Raw genomic sequence first — 23,777 nt, 5'->3', positions numbered from 1 at the left:
ATCCTCAAGCTAGCAGCACTAACTAGCCAAGTATTTCTGATATTGGTCCTAACACTGGTAGAGGGACACATACACACACATACACACAAACATACGTACTCACACACTCACAAAGTATGCAGTAATGAAAATTATGCACTCATGAACCTCAGAAAATAATGTTCTAGTTATTTATGTTAAGTAAAAAAAAATCACCCCAAAATTTGTAGCCTAAACTAACAGTATCTCTTTTGCTCACAACTCTGTTCTCTGGGCAGAGTTTTGTACAGCCATCTCAACTATGCTCCCTTCATTCTAGCTGAGATTCAAATTATAATTATCTGAGAGTTCATTCAAATCAGACATTTGGAAGAACAGTTGGAGTTCCCAGGTATGCTAATGTGACTCTCTGTGTGACCATTCCACACAGACCTTACATCTTGGCATTTCAGAGTAGCCACACTTCTACAGAATAGCTCAGGACTCACAGACACATGACTTGAGAGAGCAGAGGAAAGAGAAAGGTTGAGCTTGCATCACTTATGCAGTTTATGATGATACAGTTTATGAACAGCTTATGATATATTTATGATACAGCTCAAGTCCTGTTGCATCACTTGGTCCATATTCTCTCAGTCTAGACAGTTACAAAGATCTACCCATATTTAAGAAACAAGAGCAGAGACTCCACCTCTTAAGTGAAGAATATCAACATCATATTGTAAAGAAAACATGGAAACACAATCTGCCACAACCGAAAGTGGTTGAATTAATAAACCATAGAAAAGCTAAGAAAATTTTGAAAGTGATAATCTACTTGTGATTAATAAAACTCATTCTGCAAAACACACTTCATATGTATCTTAATTTTGAAATTTTCTGATGTCCCTCAGCTTCTATTGTAATTCTATTGTAATACTTATTTTTCGTTTTTTGGGCCATATCAAGAGGTACTCAGGTTTCGTTCCCAGAAGATTATGTGGGTGCCAGCGGTAGAACCTGGGACTCATGCATGCAGAACAAATGCCCACCAGCTCTCTGTAACTTTTTTTAGAACTTGATTATAATTAGGAGGTAATTGTTAATCTGTCAATTAACAAAAAATATTTTTCTGATCGAGGTGTCAAAATTTACAGATGAAGTTTCTGAGAGGACAACAGTGGTTATCCAACCTCCCTGGCATCAGAATGAACGACTCAAGAATCTGTTGAGCCCCCCTCCCCCTCCCCCCCCCCCCCGCCCCGTTCATGATTCAGAGGTCCGGATAGGGCCTGAAAATCTGCATTTCCCTGGGTTCCCAGATGATGTTGGTGGTGGTCTGGTACTAGGTTTTAAGGACCAATAAAGGAGTTTTGTTTTATTCACATATATATTTAGGTTGTTACAATAGTTATAAAGCTTGTGGTGTCGATACACAAAATTATGCACCGCACCGATGTGTCCATAACCCTCCCTCAGTGACCTTGTCACCTTCAGGACTGGAAATTGTGACCTTTGCAAGCTCTATCCAAAAACTTTTTTAAAAGAAGAAATCAGAAGGATCGTGAGAGCAAAGGATGGACAAGAGGTGGACGTGGCTTGATAGTAAATGCGTCTCTGCCGGCGCACTACGGGCTGGTGCGCGATCGGGTGAGCCAGCCCTCCCCTCCCCATCGCCTCAGCGGGCGAGCGCCCCCTCGAGCACTCCTGAGCTAGCTCCCTCGTGCCAGAACCAGCCCAGGCTCCGCGGGGTGGGCGGAATCAACCCTATTCTCCAATCAGAAGGACTAGGAGGGCGGGTACTGGGCAGTGATTGGTTAGTTCGGCCGTGCGCGGTGACGTCGTTCCTGGGCGGGTGATTCCTGAGAGGAACGCGGGAGCTGAGAAACCGGCATTCGGCGCGTCCAGACAGTCTCAGGTTCGTGGTTCCGAGGCGCGGCGCGCCTTGGAGCTTCCGGGCTGCTTTCCCCAGCCGCTGTGCCGGCCGCCCGCTGCCTCCGTGACCGAAGTGGCCGTCTGCCGGCCCGGTGCCAGGTGAGTGGACGGTGCCGGGGCCCGCGACGGAGCGGAGCGGAAGGTCTCTGAGTCCCGAGATGCGCGGGACGGCCCCCGCAGCTCCTCAGCTTTGGGCCTCACCGGTCCCCCCTCAGCTTTGGGCCTCACTGGCTCCCCCGCAGCCCCTCAGCTTCGGTCGGTCCACGCCCCCCGCAGTCCCTCAGCTTTGGGTCGGCCCGGGCCCCCGCAGCCCCTCAACTTTGGACCTCAGGGCGAAGACTGGCGCTGGTCAGGCCCCCAAACAGTTTAGGTGCCCGCGCTGAGTTAAGTCACTGCAAAAATCATTCCAGCCGGGTAGGAGGAGGACCAGCCCGGAGCTGTGTCACAGGCTGTTCATTTCAACTGAAACAGACACGGGCCCTGAAACAAGGGCCTCCGCTGGCGGGACTAAGGTGTGTCTTACAGTGTGGTAGATGGTCAGCTCGAGGTGTGCAACGGTGACTGCTGCGAACTGGGACATGCAAGTATATGATTCCCGAGCCGCAGCGACTAAGCCTCTCAGCCCTTCGTAAACCTTTCACTTCTCAGACATGGTTGCCTCCTCCTACAGATAAACAGAGAACACATGGTAGGGGTTGGTTTTTCTGTTCTCATTGTTTTCTTGGTTTCAGAGAAGATGACAGAAGAACTGGAGCTGCTGGGGCAGGACTCTGATGGGAGCAGTGAGGAGGTGGTCCTGACCCCTGCAGAGCTCATTGAAAAGCTGGAGCAGGTAAGCACCCCAACAGAGTCCCCTTGCTCCAGCCTTTTCCTTTAGTCCAGTTGTGGAAATTTCAGAAAAGGCAGAAATGAAATTCAAGGCCCAATTCAAGAGGTGAGGGACTGGATCTTATCATCTAGACAAAACTAGGAAGTAAGGGTATAGCCTCTCTAAGAAAACTCCTGTTTCCAAGCAAAAATCCTGTGGAAGTAGTAAGGGGCTTATCTAATAGAGCAGTTTACAGAGCAAGGATCTACTGTTTGCAGGCACTGCAGAGATGTTATAAGTGGAGGTTAGTGAGTGCTATGCCTTAGTTCCTTGTGGCATCTGCTATTTCCCTGAAGAATTCTTGGGTTAACAAGAAAATCCTTTCTTGTATAAACTGTCCTCTTTATTTTCATTGCTTTTCTAAAATCATTTCTGTATATTTCTCCTTTTAATCATATGAAGTAAGTATGGTGTATTGGTATTCACTGTGTATTTATTATTGAATATTTATGTGTCTGTAACCATGTTATCTTCTTTTTTCTTTTTTCCTTGTTTTTGGGCCATACCAGTGATGCTCAGGGGTTACTCCTGGTAGTATTCAGAGGGCCATATGGAATGTTGGAACCTGTGTCAACTGCATGCAGGGCAAACACCCTAGCCACTGTACTATCTCGCTCAGCCCTTTATTCTTTATTATTACTATCATGAAGTTGTAGGTTCATGAATATTTGCTCAGTTCAGAATATCTGAATTAAATTCATCCATACTGACTACTCTTACATTATTTTAGATAAGTTATATATTTTGTTTTGAGCAATCCATTGACTGTAAAATGGAGTTAATAATGGTGGCTGCTTCAAAGGATCTAAAGATTAAATGAGAGCTTATCTTCTTGTCTAACACATGAAAAATACTCTCTGAATATTAGCTAAAAATAGTAATAACTGTTACAACCACCCAATTAAGCAAGCATTATACTTATCCCTCTTTCACAAATGAGGAAATAAAAGATTAGAGATCAGAATTACACTGTAGCAGGAGAGCCCAAATATGAAGTAGCTCTTTAACTCCACATCAAAATCACACAGTAGCTGAAGATGTGAGCTAGCTCTTTTTTTTTTTTTAGTATAGGAGTACTGCTATTTATTTAGCCATTGATTAAGCTGATTGAATTGGGCATGAACTCCACATTACTTGTTTTAAAATTTTTTTTAATTGGATATCTGAGAGATAGACCATTACAAAGCTTTTTATAATTGGGTTTTAGTTGATCTAGCACCCATCCCTCCACCGGTGTACATTTCCCACCACCAATGTCCACCGTTTCCCCACCACCATCCCCCAACTCCCCACCCCCTTCCCCAGTCTTTCTCTATGGGAGACACTTTCCTTTTTGTGCTCTCTCTCCTTTTCCTATTAATGCATTATGGTTAGCAATACAGGTGCTAAGAGGTCGTGGTATTTGTTCAGGGCATTTGATATTTTTATTGGGACGGTAAGGCTAGAATAGCTTTTCAGTTGTTGGCAGCTTTGGGGTATGGATGTGACTGCCAAGGCTTCCGGAAGTACAGGGAGGTGGGAGGAGGTAACCCATCCCAACCCCGAGAAATCCTGGAGAGTTCAGTCACAAAATTCACAAACCAGAATATTCAGCAGATTGTATCTTAGTGAGGTCCATCCTGAGATGGTGCAGTCAGGCCAGGGGAATGGCAGCAATTTTGGATTGTGGAAACAAGCGGCTGCCGGGGGCTTTGCTTGGGTGGGCACAGACCAACCCGCCCCCCCTCCATTTTGCCCCAGTCTGATCAGCCATGGGCAGTCCAAGCTTAACTGCAGCTATTGATCTCTTTTGAGATTTATCTGTGGGTTTCTGAAATAAGCCCAATAAATGAGCTTGTACAGCCAAGCCAGAGGTGGTTTGTGGGCGTGACTCCAATATATCTAACTTTGAGCCGTTTAATTTCATGGTAAACTTGGTCCCGGGTTGTTGGGGTCTGGCCAAAGCCACAGCAGCAATTTTGGGGTGTCAGGAAGCCTGAAGGCACTGCTGCACTCTCCCTGCAGATACAGGTTTACCTGTTGGTGGCACCACACCCCCTGAGCTAGCTCTTTGACTCCAGAACATCCTCTACACCTGTTACTTTATTCATGCCTCCTCCTTTTAATTGTCACTTTCCAGAATTCTGTTACTTTAATTCTTACTTCCATATACACCATTATGAGTGACAAAAATCAAAGGAAGATACTTTCTAAATTATATCTTTTATCCTTTTTATATTTAATATGTATCAGCATGAATGTTTTCTTAATAATAATGATTTCTACTATACTTCTATGTACAGACCTTTTTTTGGAAATCTGGTGAAAATTCTGGCCTTTATAGAATAATAGATAAGCACCTATGCAAAATCTTGCATATAATTTTAGAAGATTCATAGACACCCTGACATTTGTCTGTTGACCTAGTTTTTGGATTTCAGTTTAAGAGACCTTAAGAAGAGACTTGTTATACAAAAATCAAAAACTGCAAAACCATAAAAGAATAAAATGTACTGCATTCAACTGCATTAAATTTAAGAATGTCATTGGTGGGATGGAGCAATAGTACAGGGAGGAGGGCGTTTGCCTTGCATGTAGCTGAACGGGGTTCAATCCCCATCACCCCATAGAGTTTCCCAAGCCCGACCAGGAGTGATCCCTGAGCACCACTGGGTATGGCCCAAAAACAAAAAAAGAGAAGTCGTTGTTGAGTGAGAGGGCGATCCATACATCCAGCTGTATTCAGGAATCACTCCTGGTGAGATTTGGGGAACTGTATGGGGTGCTGAGGATTGAACCTGGGTCACCCATATCCAAGGCACATACCATACCGTCTGTATTCTCTAGCCCAAGAATGTCTATTATTATACCTTGGTAAGTTAAAAATAAGCTTTCTAATTGGGAGAATATTTGTAGTACATACCTCTGACAAAGGATTAGTTTCCATAACACATCAAATTGCCTAAGAAAAGTGTGGTCAAACAGATTCTGGCAGAAGTGGAAACCAGAATGGCAAAATAAGCATAGGAAAAAGAAAATTTAAATCCCAGTGAGTTATGACTTTATGTCTTTCACACATGAGAATGGCAGAAATTCAAAAGGTGAACTATATTGGCAAAGATGTAGAGCAGTGTATACACTTGTATACTGCTTTGGGCATGTATATTGGTACCATCTCTGGAAAATAATGTTAGTGTCTAGTAAAGTTGAAGGTGTATATAGCTTGTGACTTAGAATTCTACTGTATGTCCTCTATTCTAGACAAAACTTTCATCTACTGTCAGAGATATGCACAAAATGTTCTTTGTGTAGCCCAGATATTTGTCAGTGATAGAATGGAGGCAAGATAAAAAAACCTGGCAAGATAGTGCATTGGCTGAGCTCATACTTTATATACAGGAGGGCTAGGTTCAATCCCTAGCATCACATATGGTCCTCTACTACTCAGAGTGATGTCCAGCCCCACCATGAAATAATAGAATGGATTAAAATTATCATATTATATTATCACAATTATATTATCACACTGTGGGTAAAACAGCAATGATATGGATAAAAGCTAAAAAACCAGTATGTAAAGTTGACATTTTTTTATGTATTTGCTTTATTATTTATTTATTTTGTTTTTTTTGGGTCATACCTGGCTATGCTCAGGGGTTCCTCCTGGCTCTGCACTCAGGAGTTACTCCTGGTGGTGCTCAGGGGACCATATAGGATGCCAGGGATTGAATCCGGGTCAGATGGCATGCAAGGCAAACACCCTACCTGCTGTGTTATCTCTCTGGCCCCTGCAAAGTTGACTTTCAGCAATATTTACTAGGATAAAAATAAGTTGCTGAAGAAATGGTTTAAGCAAAGTTCAAAACTTGCAAAACCAAGCAGAGCGTGCAAGCTTACAAATTTTGTAAACCTGTGCAATATTTAATAAAATCATTTAAAAGGAAAACTGCTTTGTAAAGTCATTTATAAAAATGTTATTTATTCTACAATTTGAAATACAGGTTAACTTCCTGACTTATAAGTGCAGATGTTTTTATATGTATATATGTACACATATATATATATATATATCTGTAGCACTATTACAAGACTTAAATGCCTAAAAAAGAATTTATGATAGTAGCAATACTCAGTGGGTATATCTGTGTTTAATAATACACCTTAATGGTGATAACTAGGAAAGTAGACTCCAAGAGTTCTAAGGGTTAAATTGATCCAGATTGGCAAGAGATCCTGAGGTATGCTAAAATTAAATTTATTTTAATCAAAAGATAAGTATTGCCTCTGAAAAGAGTGTTTGTAAATCAAAAAGAGTCTGCATTACATGGATGATGTCATTAAATATGTATTTGGGGAGCTGGAGCCATAGCACAGAGAGTAGGGCGTTTGCCTTGCACGCGGCCCACCCGAGTTCAATTCCCAGCATCCCATATGGTCCCCGAGCACCACCAGAACAATTCCTGAGTGCAGAGCCAGGAGTAACCCCTGAGCATCACTGTGTGTGACCCAAAAAAGCAAAAAAAAGAAAAAAATATTTGGTCTATCCAAACAAAAAAAGGATAAGTAACCTGTGTATATTTATATTTATATTCTCTAGACCTTCATAATTCCCGGAATATATCAAGCATTTGGGCCTGATTGATCTGGGCCTCTTATTCCAAAGCTGTTTATTAGATTACTGTCCATTTCCATTGTGATCTTTATACTCCTGAGCCATTAGTAGATGGATTAATATGTTTTCTCATGAGCAAAGCAAAATAAGGATAACTCTCAGATACTATAGTGAATGAAAAATTGTAAATCTTCGGAAATGAAAAATTATATAAAAATGTCTCACAGCATAGTAATAATACTGTTGCTCGCTGGTGGCCAATAGCAGGTAAAGAAGTTTGAACACTAAGCAATAGGTATCATGCTAACCAGCTTTTTTTTCTTTAGTGAATCACCATGAGATGCACAGTTATAAAGTTGTTCATGACTGTTTTTCAGTCAGACAGTGTTCCAACACTTGTCCCCAACTTTTATTTTTAAGTTAATTTTTTTTTTTTTTGGTTTTTGGGTCACACCCAGCAATGCACAGGGGTTACTCCTGGCTCTTCACTCAGGAATTACCCCTGGTGGTGCTCAGGGGACCATATGGGATGCTGGGATTAGAACCCGGGTCGGCCACGTGCAAGGCAAACGCCCTGCCCGCTGTGCTATCGCTCCAGCCCCTAAGTTAATGTTTTTAATCTTTCTTTTTTTTTTCCCTCTGCAATGCTGAGGACTGAACCCAAGGCCCCATACATGTAATACAATTATTCCACCATTGAGATACATCCCAGCCTATTATAAGTATGCCGGGATTTTACATAATATTGGTTAAGTTTGTAATCAATACATTTTTTTTTCTCACTCCTTGCCTTGTCTTACTTCTAGGCTGCTTATATCCAAATTTTCTTTTCTTATGAGGATTTCAAATCAGAATAAATTATGGCTCAGTTGAATGACCTAATTTACTTTTTTTTGGGGGGGGGTACCATACCTGCCAGTGCTCAGGGCTTGTTCCTGGCTCTGTGATTACTCTTGTAGGCTTGGAGGACCATATGAGGTTCCAGGGATCAAACTTGGGATGGCTACATTCAAGGAAAACATGTTAACCACTATACTATCGCTCCAGTCCAGAATGACCTAATTTTAACTTAAACACCCTTTTATAGGTCCCACTCAAAAATATTACAGGGGTCTAAGATTTCAGCCTATGTAATCAATACATCAATACATTATTATTGTGATTATTGACTCCCCACTATAAAAAAGTAGATAAGCCATTATTAAACATAAGTTTGTCTTCAGAGCATCTGTACTATTTCTGACTTACTTAAGCAAGCAGTTTTCTTTGCTGGAAGTAGATAGCTGTAATTTTTTTCGTGGCATGTGTACTGACTTCCAGGATTATTTTGCTTCATTGTGAATGATGCTCACATGTTTTTTTCATTGTTTTTCAGGCTTGGCTGAATGAAAAATTTGCCCCTGAGCTTCTGGAAAGCAAATCAGAAATTGTGGAATGTGTCATAGAACAGCTGGAACACATGGTAAGAGTTGCCTGTCTCAAGGACAGGAAAGGAAGAACAGTAGAAACGTTTTCAACTTAGTGACAAGTTGTGCTACTAGCATATTTGTTTTATTTGGCCTAATCAACTTTTCCCCTTTGTATTCTGTTGTTTTGAGGCCACACCAAGCTGTGCCCAGGGCTTACTCCTGGCTCTGTGCTCAGGGATTATCACCAGTAGTACTGGGAGACCATGTGTGTGCCAGGGATTGACTTGGGTCAGCTACTTTCAAGGCATACACTTTATTTGCTGTACTTTCTTTCTTCACCTACTTTTTAAATTTTTTAATATTGGATAAGTTATCTACATTTTAAAAGCATGAGAGTTCCTATGAATATCTGATTGTCAACTTCCCATGAAGTCTAAAACCCATCATTATTAGCCCTGCATTTCCACATGAGGATAACAGACAAAAGCATGATCAGGACCACCCCACTTTTCACTGTGCTCTACAGTTCCCCCACTATCCTTAACTGCCCACTTCACTCATGTACTGTAACCTGCTTAGGCTTTATGGACATTTGAGATTGTGACAGTTAGCTGTGATAAGCTAAACTTAAAATATTCTTAGCCTCAGAGTTGCATTAAAATGTTGGTATTTTATGAGGTTTTCTTTTTCACCACATTCCCACCAATGTTATTTCCAGTCTCTTATATATACCTATATAACTTGAATGGAACCGGTGGGTATCATGTTAAAGCAAAATAAGTCAGAGGGAGAAAAACAAATACTGGATGATCTGTCAAACACCTGTCCTTGGGTTATAATACTCAGATGAGGATAGAAGGACATTTCAGCAGGTAAGGCACTTGCCTTGCAAGCTGCCAACCTGGGTTCAATTCCTGGCACTACATATGGTCTCCGAAATCCCACCAGGATTGACCTCTGAGTATAGAGCCAGGAGTAAGCCCTGAGTACTGCTGGGGGCCACCCCAAAATAAAAAACAAAACTCAGATTACCAAGTGTGGAATACCTGTGTGTGGGTAATGTTATGAATTGGGTGTGTGTGTGGGGGGTCGGGGTCGGGGTGTGCTGAGGTGACATGAGATTATAGTGGAGAGTCCTGGGCCTTTGGTGACAGTGGGATGCAATAAATGTGTACATTGATATCATAAACATCAACAGTATTGTAATCCTGTTCTAAACTATAATAACATTGAAATGCAATTAAATTATATAGTCTGGAGAAATAGTACAAGGGTTAAGGTGCTTGCCTTGCATGTGGCGAACCCCCTGTTCTATATCCAGTATTGCATGTATTCCCAGGAATATACTCAGGTATTAAAGACCCATATTAAAGAAAATCAAAATAAAATTTTGATATTTTAAGTTTATCAACTAGTATTTTAACCTTACTTTCTCAACCCTTTATATCAGAGTTAACCTAAAGTTAATCATCCTTTGGGAGGCATAGGAATGGTCAGGGCAGTGGGGCGGGTGTAGTAGTAAACTTGGGTACAAATTGGGGGCACATTTTATTTGCTTATATTTATATGATTAAGAAACAAGAACTCAAAAAAAAAAAAAAAGAAAAGAAACAAGAACTCTTACAAGTTGAGTATTCTCATTCTCCTTGATCTAAATGTCTCTTTAGGTAATCAGACTTGCCAGTGATGATGGGCCAAGGAAATAGCTCAAATGTCTGGATCTCATGCTTTGCATGTGGGAAACCAAGATTGTGTTACCACAAACACTACTAGATGTGGCCCAACAAAACAGAACAAACAGAAATGGTCCTTAATCTTTGAACAACTATTTTTAAATAAACATTATTTTCTCTTTGAATAGGAAGAAAATCTCAGGAGAGCCAAGAGGGAAGATCTGAAGGTCAGCATCCACAGAATGGAGATGGAGAGGATCCGCTATGTCCTTAGCAGCTACTTGCGGTCTCGGCTTATGAAGGTCTGACATGGAAATACCTGCAGGCATTAAGACAGTGTAATCATTAATACAAATTGTGTGTCTTGGGGAGAAGTTAAACAGGGCCTGCAAGGCTGTAGGAACTAAAGATGAAAATGAGGACCAATTTTAACTAAGGAGTAAGTTCAGAAAGTGATTATTCTGGAGAAGCATAGATAGGACATGTATTGCACACCTTCAGGGACATGGCAGTCTTCAGTCTACCTGCTGTATTAATGGTGGTGTTGCAGCTGTAGTATGTAATATTGAGAGTTGAGTTTGAGTTTTTTGAATAGAGAATAAATGACTAGCAGAGAATTAGTTTTAAAGGATCAAAAAAATGTATAATTTCATTTTACTGAACTAAAATAAATAAAATGCTAAAAAATAAAAATAAATTAAAAAACTTAAAAGTTTGTATCTTAACACATTACTGTCAACTGTCAGATAGACTTTGGAACTTGACTCTCAACAGGAGCCATCTAACTTAAAAAATAAAATTGTAGGATATGTCTCAAAAGTGGTAGGATGCCCTAGGTAGGATGCCCCAGGTAAGCATGATCCTAAAGCATAGTTCTGTGTTGCTCTGATGGCCTCCTAGTAGCACCATATATGGGCCCGACAGAAATTTTTTGTTTTCATTTGAGGGTCACACCCTGCATGTTCAGCCTCAGGCTATGCTCAGGGGACCATGTTGGGTGCCAGGGATTAAGCCTAGGTCAGTCACATGCAAGGCAAGTGACTTACACACTTTACTATCTCTGATCCCTCAAACCTAGACTAGGTGTATTAGGACAAGTGCCTTACCCACCGTACTCTCTCTTCCTCTGCCCCTCTCACAACAATTTTTAAAAGATAGATAAGAAATTGCATAACATTGTTTATATTTATATCTATTTTAACCCTAGAAAATTTTTTCCTTAAGGTATCTTCTTACATTTTGCCACTTATTTCCTTAGTTATTACAGAGCAAATAAGGCAAATCTCTTTAATATGAGAGTGTTTTATATATCTAGAGTCAGCTCATAAGTCTTTCTGTTAACTCTTCCAACCACATAAATCCCCTCAGCACAGTGGAGAGACTCTAGCAAACCCCACTCAGAAATAACCACCCCAACCCATGCCAAGTATGACCCATAAACAAACCAAGAAACCAATAATTTACTCCTTGTTCTGAAGACATAGTACAAGGGCTCAAGCATTTGCCTTGAATGCAACAAACCCCAATTCAAATCCCAGTGCCACTTACGGCTCGCCAAGCACTGCCTAAAGTGATTCCCTAAATATAAAGCCAGAAGTAAGTTTTGAGCTCAGCTGGTGTGCCGCATCCCCCCCCCCCAAAAAAAAAGGGGAGAGAAATGATTTTTTTATGGGCCAGAGAGATACTACAGTGATAGGGTGCTTGCTTGTACATGACTGGCCTGGCTTAATCCGTAGCACCATTTACAGTCTCCTACAGCCCACCAGAAGTGATACCTGAGTGCAGAGCAAGGAGTTAGCCCTGAGCACAGACTGACCTGCCCTCACCCCTTCAAAAAATAAAAGAGGTTATAGTTTCTTAGTATCCTTAAATAATAGCATGTACTATTGAGTATAATATTCCAGTTGAACTTTTACTTTTGTAAGAAATTAGGATCATTGCTCTCCTTATTCTGGTTATTAAGCTGGTAGTGATACCACCCAGGATCACATTAGCACACATTTGATCACACTAATGTCCTATATTCACCATTAACTTGAATCTCGTCTGATGTTTTTTAAGTCATTATTGCTCTATCTTGCCACTATCCACTATGTATATGCCCTGATTTTTATTTTTTTTTAAATTTATTGAATCACCGTGAGAACAGTTACAAATCTTTTAGGATTAAGTCTGAGTCATACAATGATCAAACACCCATCCCTTCACCAGTGCACATGTTCCACCACCAAGAACCCCAGTATACCTCACCTCCCACTCACAACCCTCCCTGTGTGGCAGATGATTTTCACTTTACTCTCTCTTTACTTTGATTGCATTCAGTTTTTGACAGAAGACCCACTATTATTATTTGGAGTTTTTCCCCCAACAATCAGACCTGTCAAAAAGGCATCATTAGATCATTTGTTTTCTATTGCTGATAACAAAGAGCATATGATGTTGCACGCCACAAAAGTGGCCGTGCGGTTTTGGAATTCTGGTATTTTAGTAATTAAGTCCAGAGGTATTTCTGCCAGCATGTGTGGCTTGATTTTTATCTAAAAGGATAGGGCTTCCTTAATACATTTTTCCTCTTAGACTTTTACATACTATCTTGAGCTGTTGCCCTGGCCCCTGGATCCTGATTTGTCACCGTGCTTTAGCCATTTTTTTAAACTTTGACATCTAAGATTTTATCTAGTTCTTTAATAGGACTAATCCAATAATAATTCATCTACCAGAGATTTCCCAATACATTAACATCTGCATTTTTTTTTTTTTTTTTTGCTTTTTTGGGTCACACCTGGTGGTGCACAGGGCTCATTCCTGGCTCTGCACTCAGGAATTACCCCTGGCGGTGTTCAGGGGACCATATGGGATGCTGGGAATCGAATCCGGATCGGCCGCATGCAAGGCAAACACCCTACCCGCTGTGCTATCACTCCAGCCCCCAACATCTGCATTTTGAATCTGTTCTTTGTTTAACAAAGAGTATCATATAGCCCTAGGTTTGCAGTTTGTAGCACATTGTATTCTGAAAACAGGATTGGCCATAGACGAGTACTAAAATAAAATGCTAAAAAATAAAATTAAAAAATTAAAAGTTTGTATCTTAGCACATTATTGTCAAATAGACCACGGTACTTGACTCTCAACAGTAGCCATCTAACTTAAAAAATGAAACTACAGACTGTGTCTCAAAAGTGACTACTTGCCTACTAAACTATATCTCCAGCCTGTAAACCATCTCTTAAATGATTTTCTTAATAATAAATGCCACAGGCGCTGGAGTAATAGCACAGTGGGTAAGGCGTTTGCCAGCATCCCATATGGTCCCCTGAGCAGTGCCAGGAATAATCCTGAGTGCAAAGCCAGGAGTAACCCCAGGTGTGACCCAAAAGGCAAAAAATAAAAAAAATTTTAAAGTCACAACTAATTATTTAGAGTGCATATCTGAGGCCAAAGAAATAGTACAGGGAGTCAGATGTTTGCCTGGCACGTAGCTATTTGGTTTGCTCCTCAGCACCACATATGGCCCCCAAGCATCACCAGGAATGATCTTTAAGAACAGAGCCAGGAGTAAGCCCTGAGCATTGCCAGATATAAACCCTAAAACAAAACCAAAAAGAATTAACTTGTCTTGATCTTCAGTTCCCCATAACCTTTATATTTCTACTTGTAGGGACCTTTGAAATAACCAGACTGCACTGACTCCAAACAACAGCCCAATTCCTTCCCAGTTCCTAATCACACATCTTTTGAGACTGAACAGCTTTTTCTTTTTTTGTTACTATTTTTCCCAATTTCACCTTATTCTGAAATCTATTTTTATAGATGTCACTAATTTGTCACCAAAAATTTTATTTTTAGAATTGTTCTCTTATGTCCATGTATATTCTGATATATTCTGTTTTTCCAGTGTGTGTGTGTGTGTGTGTGTGTGTGTGTGTGTGTGATAGATCCTTCTGTACGGTATATAAAAAAGTTATCCCCCTTCTTTTCCTCTCAAATAACATTTACAACTATATTTTCAGATTCTTCTTCATAAAAACCTTTCATCCTTTTAAAATTGTGCTCTTTTTTAGAGCTCTTCTTGGTTCTTTAAAAAAAAAAGCTTTAAAGTCTAGAGTAGGGGGCGTCTTATTATTAGAAAAAGACATCTTGCCATGTCTAAAGTCAATTTCTAGATTAACCACAGGTATTTCAGAAAGCTAGTATGTTTACTACTTGAATCTCAACAGATATTTTTGTGATCATTTTTCTTCATCCTCACAGATAGAGAAGTTTTTTCCTCATATCCTTGAAAAGGAGAAAACAAGCCATGAAGGAGACCCTTCTAGTCTTTCTCCTGAAGAGTTTGCCTTTGCTAAAGAGTGAGTAAGCAGTAAGTGTGGGACCTGCCTTTCCCAGCTTTATGAGTCAGGTTTGGTGCCTGTGTTTGTGAACCCTGTCTTAGAGCTATTTCTGTGTCTCTGAGAGCCCTAGTGATTCCTGCCACTGATAATGTTAAAATTACCTGAATTTTTGTTTTTTAGGTATATGGCTAACACAGAGGCCTATCTAAAGAATGTTGCCTTGAAGCATATGCCACCTAACTTACAGAAAGTTGACCTCTTGAGGTCAGGTAAGTAGAATATTCTCTTTCAGGCTTCCTGAGGGCCCATAATTTATACCCCAGCTTCATTTTTATTTTTGTTTTTGTTTTGTTGTTGTCATTCAGATATGAAAAAGAAGTGTCCTAAATTAAAATCAAACATGGCCAAGGGTAATCATTTTAGCATTACTTGTTGTTCTGAGACCCGGGAATTCATCTCCCACCTAGGCTGTGCCCTGGACCACACACATCCTATGACAGATGGAATTGCTAAAACAGAATGCTTAGACATTGGTTGTCCAGGTGTTGTAGAATTCAGACCGAATGAATAAAACCACAGATACTTATTTTCTCCCAGATCTAGAGTCTAGAAGTCTGTGAGTAAAATGCTGGTAGGAGTGGTTTCCTCTGAAAACTGTCCTCAACCTGTAGGTAGGCCCTCTTTTGGTGTTTCTTCATGTAGAGACATTACTTATATTAGGGCCCCAACTCTTCATTTTAACTTAGTTGCCTCTTCATAGGTCCTCATGTGGCAGGTCTGACAGATGTGGAAACCTCCTGCTAAAAAGAAAATGATAGGATGGAAGAAATTATGGATGGTGGGGGGGAGTGTCAAATTAGATCAGTGAGTAAAGATGGAATATTATGAGGATGGCCCTAATCATTGTAATGACCGGTAATCATTTTAAATTCCTGCTCTTCTCCACTCTTCACCCTTATCTTAGCCATCCTGCAAACTTGAAATGCAAAGTATTCCATCCTTCCAGTTAAGATAAAGGGTCAGAGTGGTAGTTTAGTGGATAGGTCGCTTGCCTTGCACACAGCCATGCATTGGGCTAACTCAGGTTTAATCCCCAGCACAATGTTTGATCCATCAAGAGTGATCCCTTGCTGCAGAGCCAGGAGTAAGCTCTGAGCACTGCTGGGCATGGTCAGCAGTGTTAGGGCTTGGGGAGGGCGTGATACATCAAAAGAAAAATGTTTCTGACTTTGAAATCCTGCCTAGGGGGACCCCCCCCCCCATCTCATACCATGGGAGGCTTTCTTCCCTTCCCGCCTTCTTTCTATTTTCTATTTTCTTCTTTCTGTTTCCATCTGAATTCAGCCATTTTCTATTGTCTCCTACTTCAGTTCTAAAAGACAAGAACCTATGTGCACTGTAGCATTATCTCCAGTTATGTTCCCATTCTGAGTACTCAGGCTTGGGCTCCAAGGCATGAATCTTGTAGGCTATACAATACTAGGATAATAGCAAGTGAACCCCATACCAGATTTGTGGAACTCTGACTTGGTCATTTTGGTAAACCTTGAGGACCACTAAAAGCCCAGTTCGGCCACGTTTGTTTTCACCTTAGAACAGAAAAAATAGCAGGGACCGTAATCCCTAATAGATGCCCATGCTGTCATATCCCAAGAAGCTATTGTTGGGTATGCATCTGTATTCCTGGAACTGAACTTTAAGTCATTGTCTCAGAGCTTCTGTTTGGTGTTAGTGGACGACTCCAAATAAAACTCACCCCACCGTTTTCCCTTTAGAAACAGGAACCATACAGGAGACCAAGCCTACCCTAGAAAATTAGTCTTGCTTAGCACAGATTTTGCTTGCTTAGCATACCCTTTGGACCTCTAGATCATTATGGAGCATTGTAGAGGATTTGAAATTACAGCTGAGGGGCTGGAGCGATAGCACAGCGGGTAGGGCATTTGCCTTCCACGCAGCCGACCCGGGTTTGATTCTCAGCATCCCATATGGTCCCCGAGCACTGCCAGGGGTAATTCCTGAGTGCAGAGCCAGGAGTAACCCCTGTGCATTGCCAGGTGTGATCCAAAAAGAAAAAAAAAAGAAATTACAGCTGAGTTTCCTGGAACAAAATAGCTTTCCAGTGGGCCATCTGGCTATGAAAAAGTGGGATCTCTGGCAGACCCAGAATCCTGGCTCAGCCTTGGGGATTCCAACAGAGCTTTAGAAACCATTGTCTCCCCCTTCTATAGATGAGGGAACCCAAGGCAGATATTCAACTTGTACTGGACTCCTAGAACTGAGGTTGTCCATTTGGTACCTATAATTGATAGAGTGTTCTAGGTACAAATGAAGCTTCTCTCTTTAAGCTCAACAACCAAAACCTAACATAGAAGGCTCAGCTAACATCTAGTAACTCAGTAAATCCTTGGTGACTTTTGTAATACGTTGTGAAATACATGTTGTAACAAGCAATATAAATATTTTGTGCCTGCTAAGGAGGCAGGCTGGGTGGAGTGGAGAGGTGGGAAATGGGGACCACTGGTAGAGGGGAGCTCACGGTGGTGTGATTGGCATTGGAACGTTGAATACCTGAAAAACTACTATGAACAGTTTTGTAAATTATGGTGTTTAAATATTAAAGTTCCAACCCCTTTTCCTAAGGGAGACTAAGTAAATAATGGAGCTTCTTCAGGAAAAGTGTTCTGAAGGAGCATAGTTTAGGACCCTTGAAATATTGGCAGTTGGTAGAAGAGGAAGACTGGAAATAGCTTTTTTAAGCTGAAACCAGGCAGTGTGGGCCCGTTTAGAAGTTAAAACCTGTATTCTTTGGTCTCAATGTTGGCCATATATGACCCAGTCTTTCTAATGCATGTTTGGGACTATACCCGGCTGTGCTCAAGGTGTACTCCTGGCTCTACATGCGGGGATGTTGCGGGGAGGGCCATATGAATGGTGTGCCCTGCCCTGCTTCTCTGACCCCAATACATTTTCTAACTACATTTGTAACTCTTTCTTCCCAAAAGACCCTGCCATTATCTCAGGTTTATTTTTCCTCTTTTAAGTTTATTTTTCTTCTCAAGTCCTACCTTTTCCTTCAAAGCTCTTATCAGCCTTTCTTCCTGAATCACTAAGTGAATGTGCCACTAATGTAGCCTTCCTCGTGGCACTGTTAATATCTCATCTAGAGAAATTGTGTTAAAACTTCTTGTCTCCTCCACAGTAAACAGACTGTCCTGTATACTTTATTTCACTTATTTTTTTTAATTTTCAGAGACTCTGAGGCTTCTCCCACCAAGAGACTAGTGGTTCCATGCAAGGACCCAAGGAGATGATGCTTCTCATACCTCATGGCATCCAGAGGCCTCCAGGACTACAGCCAACAGTGCTGGGGGCTTCTAGGGCTATACCCAGCAGTGCTTAGGGAACCATAAGCATTGCTCCCCCTAAACATTGGTGCTGGAAATCAAACCAGGGACCCCATTCAAGACATACACTTTATCCCCTGTATTCTCAAGACCCTACCTTCACATTTTCAATATTCATCTTTTGTGGAATGGGAGTTTTCTATGAGCAAGCATGGTGGGTTATGTACTGTTTCTACGAGGAGCCAGCTCCATCCAGCTCCAAGAAGCTCCATCTCTGCAAATCTGGCTCCTGCCCTCACATTTAGAATGCTTTTATATTAGGATACCTCAGTGCTCTGTAATCTTTTATTGTATGGGTCTTGTTAGCTGAGCATTTTCTGATGATTTTTTTTTTCCTGGAAGTTCCAAAACCAGATCTGGATTCATATGTCTTTCTGAGAGTGAAAGAACGTCAAGAAAACATACTGGTAGAACCAGAATCAGATGAGCAGAGGTGAGTTATGTGTATCTTCATAATAGGAAATCTCTCTCCCTCCTCTCTCTCTCCCCTCTCTCTCTCTCCCCCCCCCCTCTCTCCTCTCTCTCTCTCTCTCTCTCTCTCCCCCCCCTCTCTCTCCTCTCTCTCTCTTTCCCCTTCTCTCTCTCCTCTCTCTCTCTCTCTCTCTCTCTCTCTCTCTCTCTCTCTCTCTCTCTCTCCTTCCCTTCCTCCCTTTCTCCTTCCCCCCCTCTTTCTCTCTCATACTGATTTTTTTCCTCATTTTTCAGAGACTACGTGATTGACTTGGAGGAAGGCTCTCAGCACTTAATCCGATATAAAACCATTGCCCCTCTGGTTGCTTCTGGAGCAGTACAGCTAATTTAGGACCAAAAATGAATAAATAAGAATGGAAGGTTCAGAAGCCTCATACTTTGCTCCGAAATGCTGCAGATCCTTTAGGCTCAAGGCAGGATTCCTAACTTGCCATTTAGCCTCCTAGTTTTCCTTCAATTTGGTCAGCAGAGGGAGCTATTGCTTTATTTTTCTGTGAACTGAGAAAATCGGAGACCTGATTTGTGATATTTTCTGAGATCAGGAAAATGGGGTAAAGGTAGATTATTAAAAAACATTACTATTTATGATTTTATCCCTGACATGATGATGTTGGGGGTGGGGGGACCTCAGTAAGGGGTGTGTGTTTATGTAACCTGATGAGAAGATTATAGAGATTAAAGAAACAGCTGTGGTTTTCCTTGATAAATTAATAGACTATGCATTATTAATCTTTTAGAATTTCTGATATTAGATTTAGAACCAATTTCTGTCATCTGTGACCAAGAATCAACAGCATTGTTAAGTTTCATTTCTGTGGGCTGAAACCAGTTTCCTTCTATTGCCTGATGAAGTACATTCTCCCTGCTGCTAAGCTGCAGCCTGCCCTGCATCAGAGAGCTTCATTCACCACACCAGCCTCTTGGCCATCTGGCCATCTTTAGGTGCTATCATCAGCTGTCCTATACTGTGACCTCAGTAGCATCTTTCCTTTTGAAGATTTTCACTTTCTCAAAGGAAATGGAAGATACTGACTGTGGATGAAGAGTATGCATGAATCCTGAAGAAAGAGTGTATTTGACAGTGGGTGGATTGTCTTTCGTTGAAGAATGATAAAAATCAATCTGCAATCTAGTGTCCTTTCTTGACAAAAGGGCCATAGATTTCATTTACACGATTAAGCTGTTGGAATAATGTAACATTGCTGTTATTTCCAAGAAAAATAACTAAGTGAATGTATAGAATGTTTTTGTAGCATTCTTATAGTGCTTTATTTTTTTTTCTAGTATATTTTTATCCCCTGTACCATTTATTTTAAAAATATGTATTGAGTTTACAGTGTTCTAGTACACACAGTTCAAGGCACCATGGCACCAATTGAGAATAAGACAGTCACTGTTCCTGCTCATATGGTGGGTGACAGTTGTCGTACAGAGAAGTAGCTACATTGGGTGATTTGAGAAGTTCTTATTGAATTTAGTGAATCTCATTAAGTTAGTCTGAGAGTTAAATAATCAGGAGTGAGACAAAAGAGCTTTCTAGGCAAAGTAAACAACTTGTGTAAAGTCCCTAAAGCAGATAAATCCTCTTTATGGTTGGTCTGCCTAGGAACACCATGGATAAAATGGAAACTGGTACAAGCTAACTTATGAGAGAGGCAGCCTAACCAGATCACTTAGAGCTCTTTTAGCAAGGATCCCGTTTTCTCTTCACACTGGTCGTGAGAAGAGACAAGCCTGACCAATATAAAATGCTTGGGAAACAATAAATAGTTAAACTATAAGTCTGAGACCAGACTGAAGTTTCTTTTCTTCTCACCTGTTTACCTGCTTTCTCCATTGCCCTCATTGTGCTAAGTGCTAGGAGAGGAATGTGGAATATTATGTTCTTATCTGCAAACAACAGTGCTCCTTTAATAGACACAGTGATTGCCTAGAGGTCTTACTAAGATACAGATTCTTGTTCCAATCTTGGGGTGGGGCAGAAAACTTTTGCATTCCTGAGGAGCTGAGCTAAGGGTCTATCTCAATCTTTCTATCTTCAGTCACCAGGTCCTGTCCTGTGCATGCAAGGCTGCACAAAAGTCACTACTAAAGCCAGCCACAGTGTCAAAGTCAAGGGGCCAGACCAGTGAGAGCAATCTGCCCTGTATTGGTTTTGTTGAGTTACTTTTTTCAGCTGGGCGGTGGCTTTGGGGTATGGAAGTGACTGCTGAGGCTTTTGGAGGTACAGGGAGGTGGGGAGAGAACCCATCCTGACCCCGAGAGAGCCTGGAGATTTCAGTCACAAAACCTGCTTACCCAAATTTTCAGCAGATAAATAGCTCAGTGAGGTCTGTCCCAAGACAGTAGAGTCTGTAGGGGAACAGCAGTGATTTTGGATTGTGGGAACAAGGGGCTTCCGGGAGCTCTGGGTGGGCCCCAGCAAACCCACTCCTCTACAGTCTGCCCCAGTCTGTTAAGCCTTATATAGGTTCCAGATTAACTGCGACTTTTGATCTCTTTTGAGATATATTTATGGGTCTCTGAAGCGAGGCCAATAAAAGAGTTTACATAGTGGTGCTAGAGTTTAAATAGGGTATTTACAATTTTATATGGGTAGAAGTTTATGGGAAACTGATAGAAATGTAATATTTATATTTGCTATGCTATGCCAATGATTACTCTGCTGACAATGCAAATTAATTTTGTCCTGTAGAAAATAAGGTCAGATCCTCATTTTAACCTTAACATTTATTAACATTATTTCTGTTTTCCCCTTTGAGTAAATGATATAAAATATATTTATGATGCTCATTGTATACCCAGTCTATATGAATCAATACTTTCTCCTTATATATATACACACATAAGTTTAATTTTTTTTTACATATTTACAAGTTAGGAAGTATTGATATCCTCATTTTATAACTAAGAAAACAATTCATGGGAACTGGAATTCCCATGTAGTACAGCAGGTAGGGCATTTGTCTTGCACATGGCCAACCTGGGTTCAATCCCCAGCATCCCATATGGTCCCCAAACACCATCAGGAGTGATTCCTAAACCAGGAATCTGAGCATCACAAGATGTGGCCCCCAAAAAAGGAAAAACAATTCGCTTAATATCTGTGAAAGGTATTTATTATGTAGAGGAGATGGGATTAAAATCCTAATGAGCCCAGAGCTCGAGTCCATCTTTTTTTTTTTTTTTTTTTTTTTTTTTTTTTTTACTTTTTGGGTCACACCCAACAGTGCACAAGGGTTACTCCTGGCTCTGCACTCAGGAATTATTCCTGGCAGTGCTGGGGGACCATATGGGTTGCTGGGAATCGAACCGGGGTTGGCCGCGTGCAGGGCAAACGCCCTACCTGCTGTGCTATTGCTCCAGCCCCAGAGTCCATCTCTTTGCTAATGTGAAAGGGAAGTGAAGTCCCCAGATGTTTTGGGCAGTGATAGCATCACTGGAGTAGTTCAAGTATTCAGAAATATTCCTTTGAAGGAGTAACCACTATTATTCACATAACTTTAGAGGAAATCGCATTTTTCTTACCAGAATATTTTCTGCTTTGAGCAAATCATTATCTGTTTACCACCCTGCTTCTAACATTTTAAGACAAGGAATGCTATTCAAAATCAATTCAGCATCCATTTATTTAAACTTTTCTTCTTGTCCAATTCTACTAGTTTTATGATAATAAGACCACAAGTAAATACTGCTTTTGCCCAAGGGGAGTTTACAGTGAATCCAGAGAAGATTCCATAAGTATAAATCAGAAAATACAAGATTGTTCGGCTCAGAAAAATACAAGTTTTAATAGCAATGGCCAAAAGGGTTGAAAGGTAATGCTTTAAGTGCAAAATAGCACATGGGAAATATTTAAAGCCTCTTTCATGAGATTCTTCTTGGGACTCAAAATTATTTATAGGTCAAATGTGAATTTTTGAAGACCTAAGGTTGCTCCTCCTGTTACTATCTCTTAAATGTGTCATTTTTCTCAAGCATTATTCTTACCGTTTTACTCTCACTCTTCAAAAATCTCCCGTGGCTACCCAGTACCTGCATAAAGGGAAGGGAGAGAAGGAATTAATATTCTTTGACTATCTATCAGTGTCCTGATAGTGGGAACATTGTTTTCCACAGATTTAATCCTTAATCTCATAACAACCTTCCGAGGTCAATGCTAGTCTCTCTTCTGTAGTCCAGCATTCTGATCAAATCGCTCCTTTTGAGTTTCTGGTCTCCTTTTTATACTTACAGTTTTACTATTTTATCTTTATTAAAGTTCAGCACAAACTCTCTTAAGAAGTTAAGTAAGGTATACATAATTTTATATTAGTGAAACAAAAAAAAAACAGTATTTGGCACACTTGAAATCTGACTTGCCAGGGTCATTAAAATAAATATTGAGAATATTATTTACTTAGGAACCAATATTTTGTGATTTCTATGCATGTTTTTAGTTTTATTTGGGGGACAAGGGGCTTGGGCTACACCTGGAGGTGCTCAGGGGCTATTCCTGCCTCTGTGGTCAGGAGTGACCCCTTATGGTGACCGGAGACCAAAATGAGGTGCATAAGACACATAGGCAAAAGTGATAATGAAGGTAAAGATGCAGTGTCCTGTCACTTTGGCAGTTTTTAAAAAGTAAGTCGGCCTGGAAAGATACAGGGTGAGGCACTTGCTTTGCACTGGCTGACCTAAGTTTGATCCTCAGCACCCTGTATGGTCTCTCAAACCCTTCCTAAAGTGATCCCTGAGCGGTGATTCAGGATAAATCCTAAGCACAGCTGCTGTGGCACAAAAATATATGAAATGAAAAGAATAGGTCAAGAACATGACAATATGGGCTGGAGAGATAGCACAGCGGGTAGGGTGTTTGCCTTGCATGCGGCCGACCGGGGTTCAAATCCCAGCATCCCATATGGTCCCCTGAGCATGACCAGGGGTAATTCCTGAGTGTAAAGCCAGGAGTAACCCGTGCATTGCCAGGTGTGACCCAAAAAGCAAAAAAAAAAAAAAAAAAAGAACATGACAATAGCACTGTAGAACTGTCGTCCCTTGCTCACCGGTTTGCTCGAGCGGGCACCAGTAATGCCTCCATTGTGAGACTTGTTGTTACTGTTTTTGGCATATCAAATATGCCACGGGTAGC

The 23,777-nt window shown here is 40.9% G+C and overlaps 1 protein-coding gene across 2 annotated transcripts; it reads left to right on the top strand.

Annotated features, from left to right (window-relative positions):
- The first annotated feature begins 1,820 nt into the window (after positions 1-1,820).
- GINS4 (GINS complex subunit 4) lies at positions 1,821-21,284 on the top strand. 2 transcript variants are annotated; one of them, XM_055144181.1, is made up of 8 exons: positions 1,821-1,992; positions 2,630-2,725; positions 8,728-8,814; positions 10,623-10,736; positions 14,689-14,786; positions 14,949-15,037; positions 18,518-18,608; positions 18,881-21,284. In XM_055144181.1, the coding sequence occupies exons 2-8, from the start codon at positions 2,630-2,632 to the stop codon at positions 18,975-18,977; spliced, it is 672 nt and encodes a 223-aa protein (XP_055000156.1). In that variant the 5' UTR covers positions 1,821-1,992; the 3' UTR covers positions 18,978-21,284. The 2 variants fall into 2 exon arrangements, with proteins under 2 accessions (XP_055000156.1, XP_004606904.1); XM_004606847.2 differs by having other exon boundaries at positions 2,625-2,725.
- The last annotated feature ends 2,493 nt before the right edge of the window (positions 21,285-23,777 follow it).

Source organism: Sorex araneus, chromosome 1 (assembly GCF_027595985.1).
Source record: "Sorex araneus isolate mSorAra2 chromosome 1, mSorAra2.pri, whole genome shotgun sequence".
In the NCBI taxonomy this organism is placed as follows: domain Eukaryota; kingdom Metazoa; phylum Chordata; class Mammalia; order Eulipotyphla; family Soricidae; genus Sorex; species Sorex araneus.
The sequence above is the reverse complement of the archived record's forward strand: the minus strand, read 5'-3'. Positions and strand labels throughout refer to the sequence as shown.